The 14763-nt window shown below is 35.9% G+C and overlaps 1 protein-coding gene across 2 annotated transcripts in view; it reads left to right on the forward strand.

The window, feature by feature from the left end:
- The first annotated feature begins 906 nt into the window (after positions 1 to 906).
- The window catches only part of KIAA0825 (KIAA0825 ortholog), a 229485-nt gene continuing 215628 nt past the window's right edge, over positions 907 to 14763 (forward strand). For both annotated transcript variants that reach the window (XM_069881056.1, XM_069881057.1), the window contains exons 1-3: positions 907 to 1042; positions 8817 to 8985; positions 13970 to 14636. In XM_069881056.1, coding sequence (XP_069737157.1) covers positions 912 to 1042; positions 8817 to 8985; positions 13970 to 14636 — 967 coding nt within the window. In that variant the 5' untranslated portion in view covers positions 907 to 911. The remainder of the gene's footprint in view (positions 1043 to 8816; positions 8986 to 13969; positions 14637 to 14763) is intronic.

The raw sequence follows: 14763 nt of genomic DNA on the forward strand, positions 1-14763 counted from the left end.
AATCCAACCAATGTTGTAATTGCTTCATAAAAGAATATTGCTTGTAAGATAAATAGTGTATTTATTAATTCATTACATTTTGTTGCCCAAATATTGTGTGTGTCTGAGTGGTTATGTTTGCTCCTCATGTTGCCACTGCAATATGAATAGTTTTATTAAATACTAAATAGTAGACATGAAATATACTGGTTATTATGAAGTTCACACTTTTTATTTAATTTTTTCTTTAACTTTGGTAGTAAGTCATTGCTGCTTGTAAAATCAACTTCATACAGAAAAAGAAGAAAACAGTAAAAAATAACTCTGCTAATGCTTTGCTTCTGATATAAAGATTGCTGGGTTTAGTGTCTTGATTTGAGTAGGCCAGTGGATTTGACCTGTCTTTTGGCAAAGTATTTGTTGAGTAAAATGCGTACAAAATAAGGTGAGATTTGTTTTCTGATACATTATAGTGTTTTATTTTCTAGTTATTTGCTGTGATGTGCTTAATTTCCAGAAAGTAGATACTTGTTGGGAAGAACTTAAAAGCACACAGGAAATTAATTTATCTTCTACTATTTTTATAGTTTCCAGTTATAATAGTGAGAATTTTCTTTCTAAATCTTAAAAAGAATAAAAATTAAGAAAGCTGCTATTCTGGTTAATATAAAACAACTGGGTTTTTTAAATTAAAAAAGTGCAAGGTACTATGAAATTTATCTCTGCTTTTATTTTACTGGTTTCCCTCTCTCTACCAGTCAGAATCATGGACAAGGCTTACTGTCAACACTGATTTTATAATTCCCTACATAAACACTTCCTTAATAATCTAAATATTTCCAAGGAACAAAATGTTGTGTATTTTGGTGCCTCTAGTCTGACTTTTTTTGCTATTTAACCACTTTTCTCTATCTGTTTTACAGATTCTGAAAATGGAATGGGGAGGAGAGTATTCTCTTGATTCTTCCAATTTAGACTGTTTGTTGAACACCCTTCCTGGAGAAATGGAGTTTCAGCAAATCCTTAGCGATCTTGATGAAAAAATAAAGAAGAACTCTTCTAGGTAAAGAGTTTTCTATTTGTATCCAAGATATTAGTGAAAGTCATTACATTTAGGAAATAGATCTTTTATCTTTCTTTTCTACTTGTACGTTAAAATTCTGATAATTATTTCATTGGTAATTTTACCTTAACCACTTAAGCATTTAATAAATTTTTAATGCCATATAATTTTTGTGCCACAGTCTTTCTTTGTATGAATTTTTAACAGTTGAATCATCTTAATCTTAGGAATTATTGTAGTAGGTGTGATAGTGGAGGAAGAAAATGTGTATTCCCATGACAGTTGTATTTCCTACTGCTATGAGAGAATTTTTATCCACTATAAGACCTACAGAATTTTACAAAAAAGCAGAATTTAAACTTATGTTCTTTAAGCATTTCTAACGAAGTAGAAAAGCTGAGTAAGTAAATATGATAAATTTTTGTCATATAAGCCATTATTTTACCTATTTCAGTTAAAACTGTTATGCTGCAATAGAGGATTTTCTAACTAGAGTTTATTTTCTGATGTATTTCATTGTCTGCTTCTTTGTAAGATACTGCTTTCCAAAAATCAATGTTATAAAGGGAGTGGAGTATTGAAAGCGTTCTTTTCTTATATGAATTTTTCACATGACAATAGAAAGTTCAGCTCAAGGTTTTATGCACTGTTTGAAAAGTGGTAGCAGTGTTTTGTGGACAAACTCTTTAGTGCCTTTAAAATACTTTGATTTGTGAAAGATGCTGTTAAGCAAATAAACTAATTTCTCCTTTAAAAAATTAAGTGTACGTATAATATAGCATAATTTTCTGTTAATTTTTGAAAATGATAGAATCATAGAATGGTTTTGGTTGGAAGAGACCTTAATGATCATCCAGTTCCAACCTCCTGCCACGGTTTTGCCTTTGGATAACAGTGCACATTATAGAGCCATTATAGAATGCCCTTCATTACATCAGTTTTAAGATTGTGTAATTTTAATGAACCCCACATTTGTGAGAGGTGTTTGTCTGCTCCCAAACAGCTTCCTGAAGAATGAAGATAAACCATCACTGTATCTCACTGAAAACTGATTTGAATTGTCTCTTAATTATTGCTACACTGCTCACACAAGGCTGAGAGATTTTTTAGACTATTTAATTACATTACTTTTATCTCATATTTTGACCATTTTCATTTAAAAACTTAGTGTTTACTTGTACGATTGTGCTAGTAATAATCAATGGTAGTGAAGATAAGGGCAAAATGCTATTGCAGACCACTGCATTGTGAAATTCCACATTACCATTTTCCAGCTGATGACTTCAGTGAAATGCAGATATTTACTTATGATGTCATAACGCAGTCGTAGGTAGGTACTAATATTTTGAGTTGCTGTGGTCTTGTGTATTTGAGAAAAAAAAAATCAGCATTTTTGGCAGATGTGTTGTCACCTCTTCAGCTACCAAGTAAAGTGCTTTTGTTGTCATTGTGCAGATGCAGCCTGGGCATTAGAAAGATTATTGTCAAGATGAGTCCTTGGAATGCATGTTTTACTACTCTTTTTGGTTTTAATGTGTGTAAAATGCATGCTGCTGGTGGAGAAGACTTTTGGTTGTTAGAAAGCAGACCAGCTGTTCCTTCATTTTAATGGTACATTTTATTAATCAACACTTTATATTATGTTTATACTAACATTACCACAATAGAACTATTTGTACATTCTTAAGAAGGCTGACTGTTCCTGTCCTGCATACAAAGTCCTACTTACTGTAAGAGCCTTTCACTGCATGCTTTGCAAGATCCAAGTGTTATTTTATCCAAGAAAAGCAGGGAGTTGGATTAGGGTGTGGTAGTCAGCGACACATGTCAGCAATAGCTTTGTATTTCTGCTGAATTGACACTTAAAACTAGTTTTTAAACTATTTTTCGCATGGAAAATCAGAAAGTAGCCCTATAGTTACCAGGTGAAATTTTGCTCCTGTAGTATGTCAGTTTCATAAATGGAGAGGAGTTTAAAAGATGGACAGCAGCTGATGTGACTTTTAAATTAAAAAGAGTCCTTTTGTTGCTAATATATTAGAGGTAGCATGGAATGAAATCATTTTCAAGTTACCATTGATCTTTGTAAGTGGTATGATAAGAGCAGCTCTACATGCTACAGTGATAGAATTGGAATACAATCCATTTTTCATCAGATAGATTTATGATTTTATTATACCACAGAGAATAAACATAATAGTATACAGCATATATATATTTTTTAAAATAAAACATTGTGTAAAAAATTATGATCTAAAAGTGTGTAAATCACTTGAATGCTCATTTATTGCCTTTCAACTGAATAGCTTTTATAAAATTGTGTGGCACGACAAATCAGATATGCTTTCCAGCAGCTGAATTACCTCCTGTATTTTTGAATTGTACCAAGTCTATTTGGTGCTATAACAAAAAGAAAAAGAAAAAAAGGAAAAAAGGCCATCTGTGCAAAATTGTTTTATTTCTAAGTTTTAAGGGAATAAGTGGTTCATTCATTCACTATTATATACCAGAGCTCTTATTACACTTGAATGTTAACTGTATTTTTACAGCAGTTTAGAGGCAGGTGAATATGAACTCTCAAAACTATTGTCAATGCTGGCCAGTTTTATGTGCAGCGATAGTTTCAGGTTATTCTAAGGCCTAAAATTGTATTCACAATTTCATCAGGTCAGTCTTCAGTCTTCCCCCTCACTTTTCCGTTTTTTACTGTTTATTGAAACTGAGTCTTTTGATTTTTTGTCCTAAATGAAAGATTACGGATTAGTAAGATCTATTTTTTGAGCAATCCACACAATTAAATTTTCAGCTGATATTTAATACTCCTAAACAGAGAATAAACTTGAAGGCAAGCTTTTAGTGCATAAATTGAAAGTGGCTGTAAGCATAAGATCTCTTCAGCAGCTGGGGTTTTTTTTGTGTATTTAGTTCTTTCTTTAGTGAGTGACTGTATGCCTCTTAGTGGTGATAAAATAATGGTAGATTCTCTGAGGCTGTAGGACAGCAGGAGGTATTAAAAAATCACTCAGATTTCAACATAATTATTTACTAGTAATTTTATGTCCACAGTAGACTGGAGACTACATTTTCTGAGGTTTTTCAAAAGGCTTAATTTGACTTCAGTCTGATAAACTTCAACCTGACCCTTTGTCTAATTAACAGTAATTCAGTCATCTGAGATTTTGATGAAGGTCTTCTTTGAAGGGCTCCAGTGAGGTCAATACTAATAAGTGCTTATAGCGTTGCATCTTGCCGTGTAAGTGTTCAATATAGATTGCAATCATTATTTGAGCAACTAAGATCCTTCACTTATTAGCGCTCTCTGGGAAGTACCTTGATAAGGATGTTAGCATGACGTTTTCCAGTTGTTGATCATAACTTTGCTAATTTGCATAGAAACGCTTCCCACTGTCAGAATCTCACAACAAAAAGGATAGGGGAGTTTCAAAGACAGTATTAAACACTGCTGTCTCAGTGCCCAGGTGGCCAAGAAGGCCAACGGCATCCTGACCTGCATCAGGAACGTTGTGGCCAGCAGGACCAGGGAAGTGATCCTTCCCCCGTACTTGGTGCTGGTGAGGCCACACCTTGAATCCTGTGTTCAGTTTTGGTCCCCACACTACAAGATGGACATCAAGATACTGAAGCACATCTGGAGAAGGGGAGTGAAGCTAGTGAAGGGTTTAGAGCAAAAGCCTTATGAGGAGCTGCTGAGAGAACTGATGTTTAGTCTGGAGAAGAGGAGATAGATATCCTAAGAGACTCCTTGTACCATGAATACTATAGGTTGTCACAAGCATTGCAGGAACATGCAAGATGGCCATTTTTTGTAAAGCCTTGTTTCTCTTCAAGATAAAGTTATCAAAACATTCTTTGCATGAATCTTTATGGATTCTTTCACTTAGCTTGTAACTACCAGTTCAAAAATTATTAGAAAATAATTATTTAAATTTTTGGTTAAATTGCTGTTTAGTAACAGACATTAGTGCTGGGACTTCAGCAATCACTTCGCTGAATTGTCTGTAGATCATGAGAAGTTTTCTTGATATTTCATATTTGGCAGCTCAGCTTTTGTGAAATGAAACAAAATGTTTGTTTCCACATGGGAGAAGGTGGCAAATGCCTGTGGAAATTACACTTTTAAAGTCGTTCTCAAAGATGTCTTACTACTCAAAGTGTACACCAGGTCCTCTGACACCTGTGTTTCCAAGCAGTGTGACTGGTTTTGTATAAAATGCCCTGTACATTTAGCAGTCAAGCTTTTTAATGGATATACATCATAATAACAAAGCAGTATTCTATTAGTGCTTCTGTCTTAAAAAAACCCAATGAAAACATTTCATTACTTTTAAAACAAACTATTCTTCATAAAGAACGTTAACTCTGATTCTGAAAGCAAACCTCCATGAATATGAGGATCTTAAGCAAAACTAATACGATGTTTAAAGATAATTTCACTTTATAGCTTAGCAGTTTAAATTAACCAATCTCATTGTCATTTTATGGTTGTTCTATATACTATGTGAAATAAATGGAAATGGTGCTTGTTAGAAATTGAAAGGAGTTAGAAGATCATCCTTAAACTTACTCACAGTAAACTTAGACAATGGAAAATAATTGAGAGCAGCTCTGAAGAGAAAGACTTGAGGGGCTGGTGGACGAGAAGCTTAACGTGAGCCAGCAGTGCCTGCTTGCAGCCCAGAAAGCCAACCATGTCCTTGTGCTGCATCCAATGAAGTAGGACCTGCAAGGCAAGAGAGGGGTGCTCCCCCTCTACTCCGCTCTCCTGAGGTCCCATCTGGAGCCCTGTGTTCCGTTTTGGAGTCCTCAGCACAGGAAGGACATGAATCTGCTGGAGCAAGTTCAGAGGAGGCCACAAAGATGATGTGAGGGCTGGAGCACCTCCTGTACAAGGACAGGCTGAGAGAGTTGGGTTTGTTGAGCCTGGAGAAGAGAAGGCTCTGTTGAGACCTTAGAGCAGCTTCTAATACTGAAAAACTACTGGAAAGCTGGGCAATGGGTCTTTATCAGGGAGTGCAGGGATAGGATGAGGGGGAACAATTCTGAAGTGAAGGAGATAAGATTGAGATGACATTTTAGGAGGAAATGTTTTCCTGTGAGGATGGGGAGGCCGTGGCCCAGAGAAGTGGTGGCTGACCCATCTCTGGGGGTGTTCAAGGCCAACCTGCAGCTGTTCATCTGAATCTTCCCCCTTTTAATTTAAAGCCATTCCCCCTCATCTTATCACTCCATGCCCCTGTAAATAGTCCCTCCCCAGCTTTCCTGGAGCCCCTGTCAGGACTGGAAGCTACTCTAAGGTCTCCCTGGAGACTTCTCTTCTTCAGGCTGAACAACCCCAACTCTCTCCACCTGTCCACTGTTCTCATATCAGATAGAGTATTTGAATGGTTTGCCTCATGCCGTTTGAGGATAAAACAAATATATCCCCTGTTCTTAAAGAATACAGTTAAATATGGGAAAATAAGCTGTTGAATGTGACCTACTTATTTTGATTAAATTTTTCTTTAGAAGTTGTATAGTCTTGGAAACAAGTTATGTGGGTTTTTTTCTGACATTCAAAACGCTGCACTTCTGCACTTACATTTTTATGATCATCCTTTTATTCTATAATTGTAGTTGATGCAGTTTTCATATCCAGTTTGTAATAATTTAGTACTGTATCTTAAAGAAACAAAAGGCACAAAGCGAAACCTATCAGAGATGATAAGTCTTGATGGCATTCTCAGAAAAAATATACTTCTATCCTTTGTGCTTGTAGGTAACACAAATAAAAGGAAAACACAGACTACTGTTTACCTCAGAACTTAATTTGGTGTGATCGTTTCTTCATTTTTTTTCCCACTGTTTCTTTAAAATGTCAATTCAAACTAACAGACTCAGTTCCCAAAGGTACGGCTGACGCTGATTTACTTTATTGCTGTTGATCAGCATGAGACAGCTAGTAGGAATTTAGGGTACATTGCGTAACATCTGTAAAAGAATAAAATGCAAATCACTCAATAAAGGAGAAAATCCAGTAGGAAATAAAATAAGTACTTCTTCCACGTGCCAAAAACAATACTGCAGGCAGAATTAAATGACAAAGTACAGTCAGTGGATGATATGCAGAAAGGCCTTTCATCATGGATTTCTTGTTACGAATTGATATGAGTTAGTAGTGTTTAAGTTTTTCATCAAATATTCCATATTAAAAGCAGATTATATTTTAATACAAATATTTTCCTCTAAAAATATGACATTTCATGCAAAAATGATCTTTTCAAACAGAGAAGATATATGGAAAACAATTAAAAACTTTATTCAAGGTTACTAATTTTATAAAAATAGTTTTCCTTTTTTTTGAAAACTGGAGGCCTTTAGCTTGGTATTTTTTGTCATGGCTTGTAATAACACTCAAAGATTTGGTTTATTTTCCAGTTTCTTTTCTTCCCTCTCCTCCTTCTTTTTTCCTCTTCCTCTTTTTTTCTATTCTTCTGTGTTTACTTTTGCCAAAACCAGTCAAGTTTGAGTTAGAGAGCAGTTAAATAGACATAGTTTGTTTCTGTAAAATAGAGGCAAGTGGCAGTATAACAGGCAGGGTTGTTGTTTGGTTGATGTCATCAAATAGAAAGTGGTGTGATCAAAAGTAACTGACATTGAAATACATATAAAGAGCTGAGTCTCATCTAATCCTGTAACTCTACAGAGATAAAAAAGAACTAAATCTAATTTGTGTTAAACCTTGCATCCCTTATCAGCTGTAAGAACACAAATGGAATAACTAATACACTCCAAAGTAAAATTCAAGTAGTAGACAGAATCACTTTTCACTCAGTCCTATTGTTGACTCTCTCTGTATTAAACCTGCGTTTGTCTAGATCTAGTCAATACTGTTTATGTAACTCAGACTACAGCAATAAATACAGTAATAAAAAATTATTCAAAATGAGGGTGGGGAGGCCCTGGCCCAGGTTGCCCGGAGCAGTGGAGGCTGCCCCATCCCTGGAGGTGTTCAAGGCCAGGTTGGATGGGGTGTGGAGCCCCTGACTCAGTTGAAGTACAATAATTTTCAATATTCAGTTGTTCTTGTGATTTTTTTGCAGCTGAAATCCCTATAATAACCATACCATGCACGTCTGATTTCATAAACAGGATTGTGATTCTAGATGAATTCTAAGGAGTGTATTAGCTCCTTGAAAACAAATTCTTGTTTTCTTTCAAATATTTTAGTGTCAAAAACAAGAAAGAAAAGACCTGCTTTTTCAGCACAACTGACTCTAAAGTTCTTTTCAGCATTTTCTGTGATGTCAGTGGTTCTTTAAGAAGTCGTTAATATGTTATGTATTATAAAACAACTGCTGATCTGCAAAGGAGCAGAATGACACATTCACCTTTGAATGTGGTAGTTGATTCAGTTTATATTCTCTGCTTTAGCTAATTAAGCACCAAAGACCAGATCTGAGGCTGGATGATGTCTTATTCACTAACTTCTTTATTAAAAAGTACAAGATTGTTTGAGAGGTGACACAGTACTTGGTGAGGATGGTACAGACAGGCCTGAAGGAAATTTATTTTAGCTCTGACTCAACTGTACTTAAATATTAATCCTGCACATTTGGGTTTTATTTTGTGAGAGTAAATTAATCTATGAAGAAGAAGGACTAGTGTTTCATTAATTTGAAGTAGTTTTTCTTTTTAAAATATTGAATATATAAAATGCATTTGTCTCCAAGTCATGAAAGAATCCTATGATTTTTGTTTTTTTTCTTTTTTTCAGCATAGAGCAGTGTCTTAAAGACCTGCAATCAGAAGTAAATGAAATATGTAATGATGAAATACTGCAAAGCACAACTGACTGTCTTCAGTGGCTCAACAACTGCAGTTTTACCTCTCTTAGACCTTCTTCTACACACCACGGAGAGCTGATGGAGTTCCTCAGGACCCTGGTAAAAATTGTTTACGAAAGACTTCTAACACCTGGGAAAGTTTAATTTCATTCTTCACTGTGGTGAGAATAGTTCAGAAATTTTAGTATAAGGCTTAGCACTGTTTTTATGCCCATGGCAGGGTGTTACGTTTCCTTCTCATCATGCCTTACATAGGCAAACTTGAGACAAAATCTTTCCATGACCATACCATCTGTTCAGCACTGCTATGACTGTTTTATAAACACACATTGGTAAAAAGCATCTGAAGTTATGGCCTACGCTGAGCTGTTACTGTGACTGCTTGTTCTTCACTTGCTCTACACTTGTATCAGTATGAGTTTAACTCATCTAATACAGATTATTGCCCTTTGTGTGTTATTTAAGCATTAGCTTCCTAACTGTTTTTAATAACTAGAAATGTGGGAGATAGATCCATTGTCCTAGGAAGCTGTACAACTAGATGTAACCAGATGTCAAATTTCACTTCAACAACAACATTCCATCATTTTATAAGCCATTTCTATCCAAAATTTTTATTAAAACTTAACCCTAGAATGTACGTGTGGAAATGGTAGTCTGGAAAATTGAATTGGCTGGATAAGCGAGGGATGACACCTTATTAAATGGCAGCCTGCAAGCTTATATATAAATGATGTGTAAAATCATAGAATAGAATCACAGAATCATTAAGGTTGGAAAAGACGTCTATCATCAAGTCCAACCATCAGCCAAAGACCACTGTGCCTACCAAACCATGTCCCAAAGTGCCACTTCTACACGTGTCTGTATATGATGTGCAAATGAGTGTCAAAACAAATCAACAGTGTCACTTCTGTGCCATGGTTTAGCTGTAGGACGTGAACACCTTTAGGTGGCTGTACTGGCAGAGAAACACTTCTGTGGGGAAGTGGAGTATTTTCTCCTTTCAGACTACCTCCTGACTGGAGCTCAAGCCTCATCAAATCACCTCTTTTAAGAGTTTTTTAAAAACTCTTAAAAGTGGTTGTTAATCTTTAAGTCACCCTTGAATCCACTGGATATCAAGCAGTATCAAATGAGGAAGTCATCTCTAGAACATCAGGTTTTAATGTGGTGAAGAAGTGATGTCGTCCCCTCCTAACACAAATGTATGAAAGTTGCTGTTAATAAACACCCCACTCAAGGTTGTCAGAGACTGCTGTGCATCATACTTGATCTAGATGAAATGTGACAGTCCCAGAAAATACTGACATTTGAAGCCTTTTGTTATTCCTGTTAGTCTGATTATATCTTTACTTAAACCCCCTCAGAAGAGCCTGTGGCAGTGATGACTTTGTTGTGTCCATTCCCCACTTGCCTCCTTTTCCAAGGTCTATTCAAGCCATATACCTGAACACCAGGTGGCGGCATTTGTTTGGGAAAACCCAAATGTCCCCATGTCTGGAATGCTTCAGGGGTATTTAACACAAAATGTGCTTTCTGGCTCTGTAGGTTCCCAGGAGCATGACAGCATGATGGTCTGGCTGTGGCAAAGTGTGAGAAACATTAAAGCCTTGATTCTGCACAGCTTATCAGGAAAACATCTATGGAGCTCAGGAATGAGACATTGCCATTTTCAGGGCTCATGGCCTTTTAGATAATCCAGCCTGTTTGTAGATGAGAATACAGATGAAAAAAGTGTATCTATTAGCATAGACAATCCATCTCTAAGAAGTTATACTCACAGTAGATCATCCATAAACATATCTACAGTAAAGTTTTATTCAATAATATTCAGTTGTAATGCAATTATTACAGTTTGTGCTTCCTTAAGTCTCCATCTGTTGAACTAATTGAGTACTCAACTTGGTTTCTCACTTGCAAGCTTTATACTTCTTCAGTAACAATAACCTTTCTAATTAGAACAATATCCTTATTCATCATTATCTCTTACTATGGGTATTTATTTTGTTATGGCTTTTGTTTATCTTTTAAGTTGCTGGAACAATCAAAACAAATAGTGCACAGTTCTGTGTGTGCTTTGGCTGAGGTGCTGTATTTAGATTTATTGTTAGCGTGGTATTCTTTCTCATGCATTTGTGAACTCTTAGAAATAATGAGAAATCCTTCATGAAGCCTGAAAAATGTGAGATTTCGTCATTCTGCGTAGTTTTTTTAATTCTAAATATGCTAAATATTTAAAAGATGAATATGTGCATGAACATATTTTCATTAAATTCTTTTCCTGTTAAACAAAGAAAAAAAAATTTATTTTAACTAAATCATTATCTTATTGGATTTGTTTATTGATGTTATATGTAGCTTTCTATAGTAGGTAGCGGTCCAGTTGTCAGACTGCAAATCTTTTCCTGTATGTTATTGTCACTAATTTTCTGTGCTCAAAAGAGGACTCTTCATGCTTCTATGAAACCTTTGGATACTAATTTGGATCTTTTTTCTCTTGAAAAGTTTTGGCATCGTCTTTTGAAGTATTTTTGCAGATTAATTTTCAGATAGAAAACCCTGTGTTAATACAGGCAGTGTTCAAAGAGACTTGATGACACCGTGTTTTCAGAGCTTCAAAGTTCACTTCAGGAGCTCTTTTTCTGACTAACACTATGTCTAAGATGGCATCTGCAAGCTCCTTGTTTTTAATGCTTTAGTTTAAGTTGCAAAGGGCTTGAAACAATACTTAGATTCTTACTGTCTTTCATAAATAAAGATGTTTCTGCTTAACCTTGAAAAACAGCAGTAGGGATTTGCTTGGAAGACATTTTGGGTTCATCAGCCCAGAGCATCAGTTACGTTTGTTGTTTTGACATCTTCACTTGTTCTGTTAATCAGCCCTTAAACTCTAGAAGTTTACCTGTGGAGACTCTACTCTTAAGCGTAGTGGCTAGTGATATAGGGTTTCAGTTTACACACTGAGACACGTTCTCTTTAAGGACACAAAACTTTATAGAATACTTCAGTAGACAATAAAAGAAAATCAAATCAGCTTAATGTATACACATGTTGATATGTATGATTTAAGATTTTAACTCATTATACATATTTCTATTACATCCATGTGCTTTTCTATTTGAAAATTGCTTGCAAGTAAAAAAATGCATAGGAAGCATTCTGAAATAAAAATGTAAAATGGAAGAATACCTAGTCTATTATTTTTAAAACTTTTTTTTCTATGGACACAGTCATGCACTCTGTCCAGAATTAGCTACTGTGGCACAAATCAATTTTTTATTTTTCATGATGGAGTACACTGGAGTAAAGGGCAATAGGAAGGTTAAACTCTTGTTTTCTCCCAGAAGAGTGCAGCAGTTTTGAATCATCAAGAACAAAGAACAGCAGTTCTGATACTGCATTTTTTTGTGACTTAAGAGCATGAGAGAAAAAAAAAAAACACTGAAATTTTTGTTCTCTTTTTTTCTTTTTTGTAATTTTAAAAATTTTATACTGATAAAAAAATTGCTGCAGAAGAAAAAGAGAACATTTTGTATTGGAAATTATTATATTTAAGCAACAGCATAATCAAATTTGATTTATTTTCTCTTTTTCAAAACAGGAAATAAAGAAGAACAGGAAATAAATAAAATAAATCGTTTCATCGAATATTTTAGGTTAAATAAATCTGTAGTTCTGAAGGTTGATGGCAGCTGACAGTTTCTCTACCAGCTAGGATGGAGCATGGGTGGGAGACCCAGACAGAGGACGTGAGTGGAAACAACTATGATTTTCTCTGTGGGAAAGAAGCAATAGGAGGTGGGGGTAGCTAGTGAAAGAGCGTCTAGGTCCTGATTTACTCAAGGCTTGTTTGCTTGGCTCCTGAAGCCCAGAAACTCAAGAATACCATCAACTTCACTGGGTTTACTTGTGACTGTGATGAGGAAATCTGTAGTCAGCTCTAGCGCAGCTGGAGTATTACGAGCCACTCTTTACAAATAGAAAGTTTGTGGGCCTAGAACTGCAGCCACAGCCAACCTGCAGTATGAAAAATGTTGAGAATATGGGAAATGGGGTCATAACATCAAAGTTTCTCTGAGAAAGGAAGGAGATTTTGGTGTCCAGTGGCCACGGGACTTCGAGGTTGTCTTCTACTCAAATAATGGACATTTATTTCATACATATTAAAGAAAGCTGCAGAGTGCTCCTTGAATTTGTGTCACTCTGGGCCAAGTAGGAAGCACTGAGGTTGGAAAAGAGGACCTGGTCTTTGCTGCATGACCTCTTGCACATGTAGCAGCTCTAAGAACAGGTATCCTGGCCCTGGATTAATAGAGAGCTCTCGGGCTCAGGTGAAGTAGGAATGGCACTTGCATCCACGTGGTTTCACCTGCTTTTTTAACAGGTTTCCTTCATTTTCTCCAGCCCATGTAGCTGAAGTGTGTTTAGACAACATTATAATGTCAATGTGTCAGCCTACATCTCGGTTCAACAGCATACACAGCTTATTGTGCTCTGACCTGTGTGATCCAAGCTTGTTCAACAAGTCCTTGGCAAGTTTTAATTCTGTAAGGGAGTCCTGGGAAGATTATTTCATCCTTAAAATTGCCTTTTTGATGGTTGCCTGCTGAGCCAGAACATAGAAAGGAAGAGTGTTTAATTTTATAAATTCCTGTTGTTGGTTTTATGAGAAAAACCTGTCACTATCTGTGTAAATCTTGAGTAATTTTTCATAGTATATTATTTCAAAGATGCGTATGGACCACAACAAACAGGTGGCCAAGGCTTAATTACTGAGCTTCCCAAAGCTTTCCTTTGAATTGTGGGTTAGAATTAATTGAGAAAAGAGGTCAAGGATGTAATAAGGGTGGGAAGAGGAATGTGAATTATTGTAGTAGGTAGACAAGGAGATGGAATGATGCATAAATCCCTGGGAAAACAGGCTTTGTTATTTCTATTGTTTATATAGCGATTTGTTTGAGTTGCTTGTTACTGGCAAGATAATTAACACTGGAAACAACTGCTACTCTACCAGGAGTAAACAAAACATTTTTACATAGTTTCAACATTTCTAAAATGCCCTATGGTTTGCCTTTGTTAGCAAAGCTTGCTGAAGGACGAGCAAAATCAAGAAGAAATGATACTTCACTTCCTTCTGGATCTCTCTAGTCAGTGTGGCGTCTCATTTCCCTGCACACCAAGTGGGGCGTCTTTTGAGTTAACTGCTTCCCTTCATGCCATTGAGGATGATTCGACTATGGATGTGAAATCTCTCTGGGATGATGTGCGATTGCATCTTCGACGATTTTTGATAAACAGACTGCAGTGTCAAGAAGAAACAAGTACTAATGCTTTACAACAAGTGGAATTTAAAACCCAGTGCATACAGCAACTTTTATTTCTTTATCCTGAAGCAGAAGTCTTAGCAAGGTATCAAAATATGCAGAATAAACTGGTTAGCGATCTTCTCCAGAACTGTGTCCTGTCGAGTTGCGGTGAAACCAATTTTGATAAGGTGGTTCATGGTGTCCAAAGTTCCGTACCCACATTGTGCACTATGATAAAAGAGGATTTGCATGTACTAAGTGGAACTATTGATCCTTCTGCATCAGTGAAGTTTATTAATGAAACATACCTGGATACCATCACTGATGAAATGACAGTTCTTCTTGAAAGACTTTGTGAGCTGCAGTTCAAAGAAAATGCTCTACATATAGTTAAAGCAAACAAGATTTCAAAGAAGCATAGAGGAACAGTTCATGCTGTGGGTTAGTAGCCTTATTTTATGTTCCTTGTAGTAAGATATTGTTTTAATTGTACTACTTTTTTTCAATATATTTGGTTACTTCTTATGAAGAAAGAGGACTGACATTATTAGTTTCAGCTTTATAGTTT

This window comes from Phaenicophaeus curvirostris, chromosome Z, assembly GCF_032191515.1.
Source record: "Phaenicophaeus curvirostris isolate KB17595 chromosome Z, BPBGC_Pcur_1.0, whole genome shotgun sequence".
NCBI classification, from domain to species: domain Eukaryota; kingdom Metazoa; phylum Chordata; class Aves; order Cuculiformes; family Cuculidae; genus Phaenicophaeus; species Phaenicophaeus curvirostris.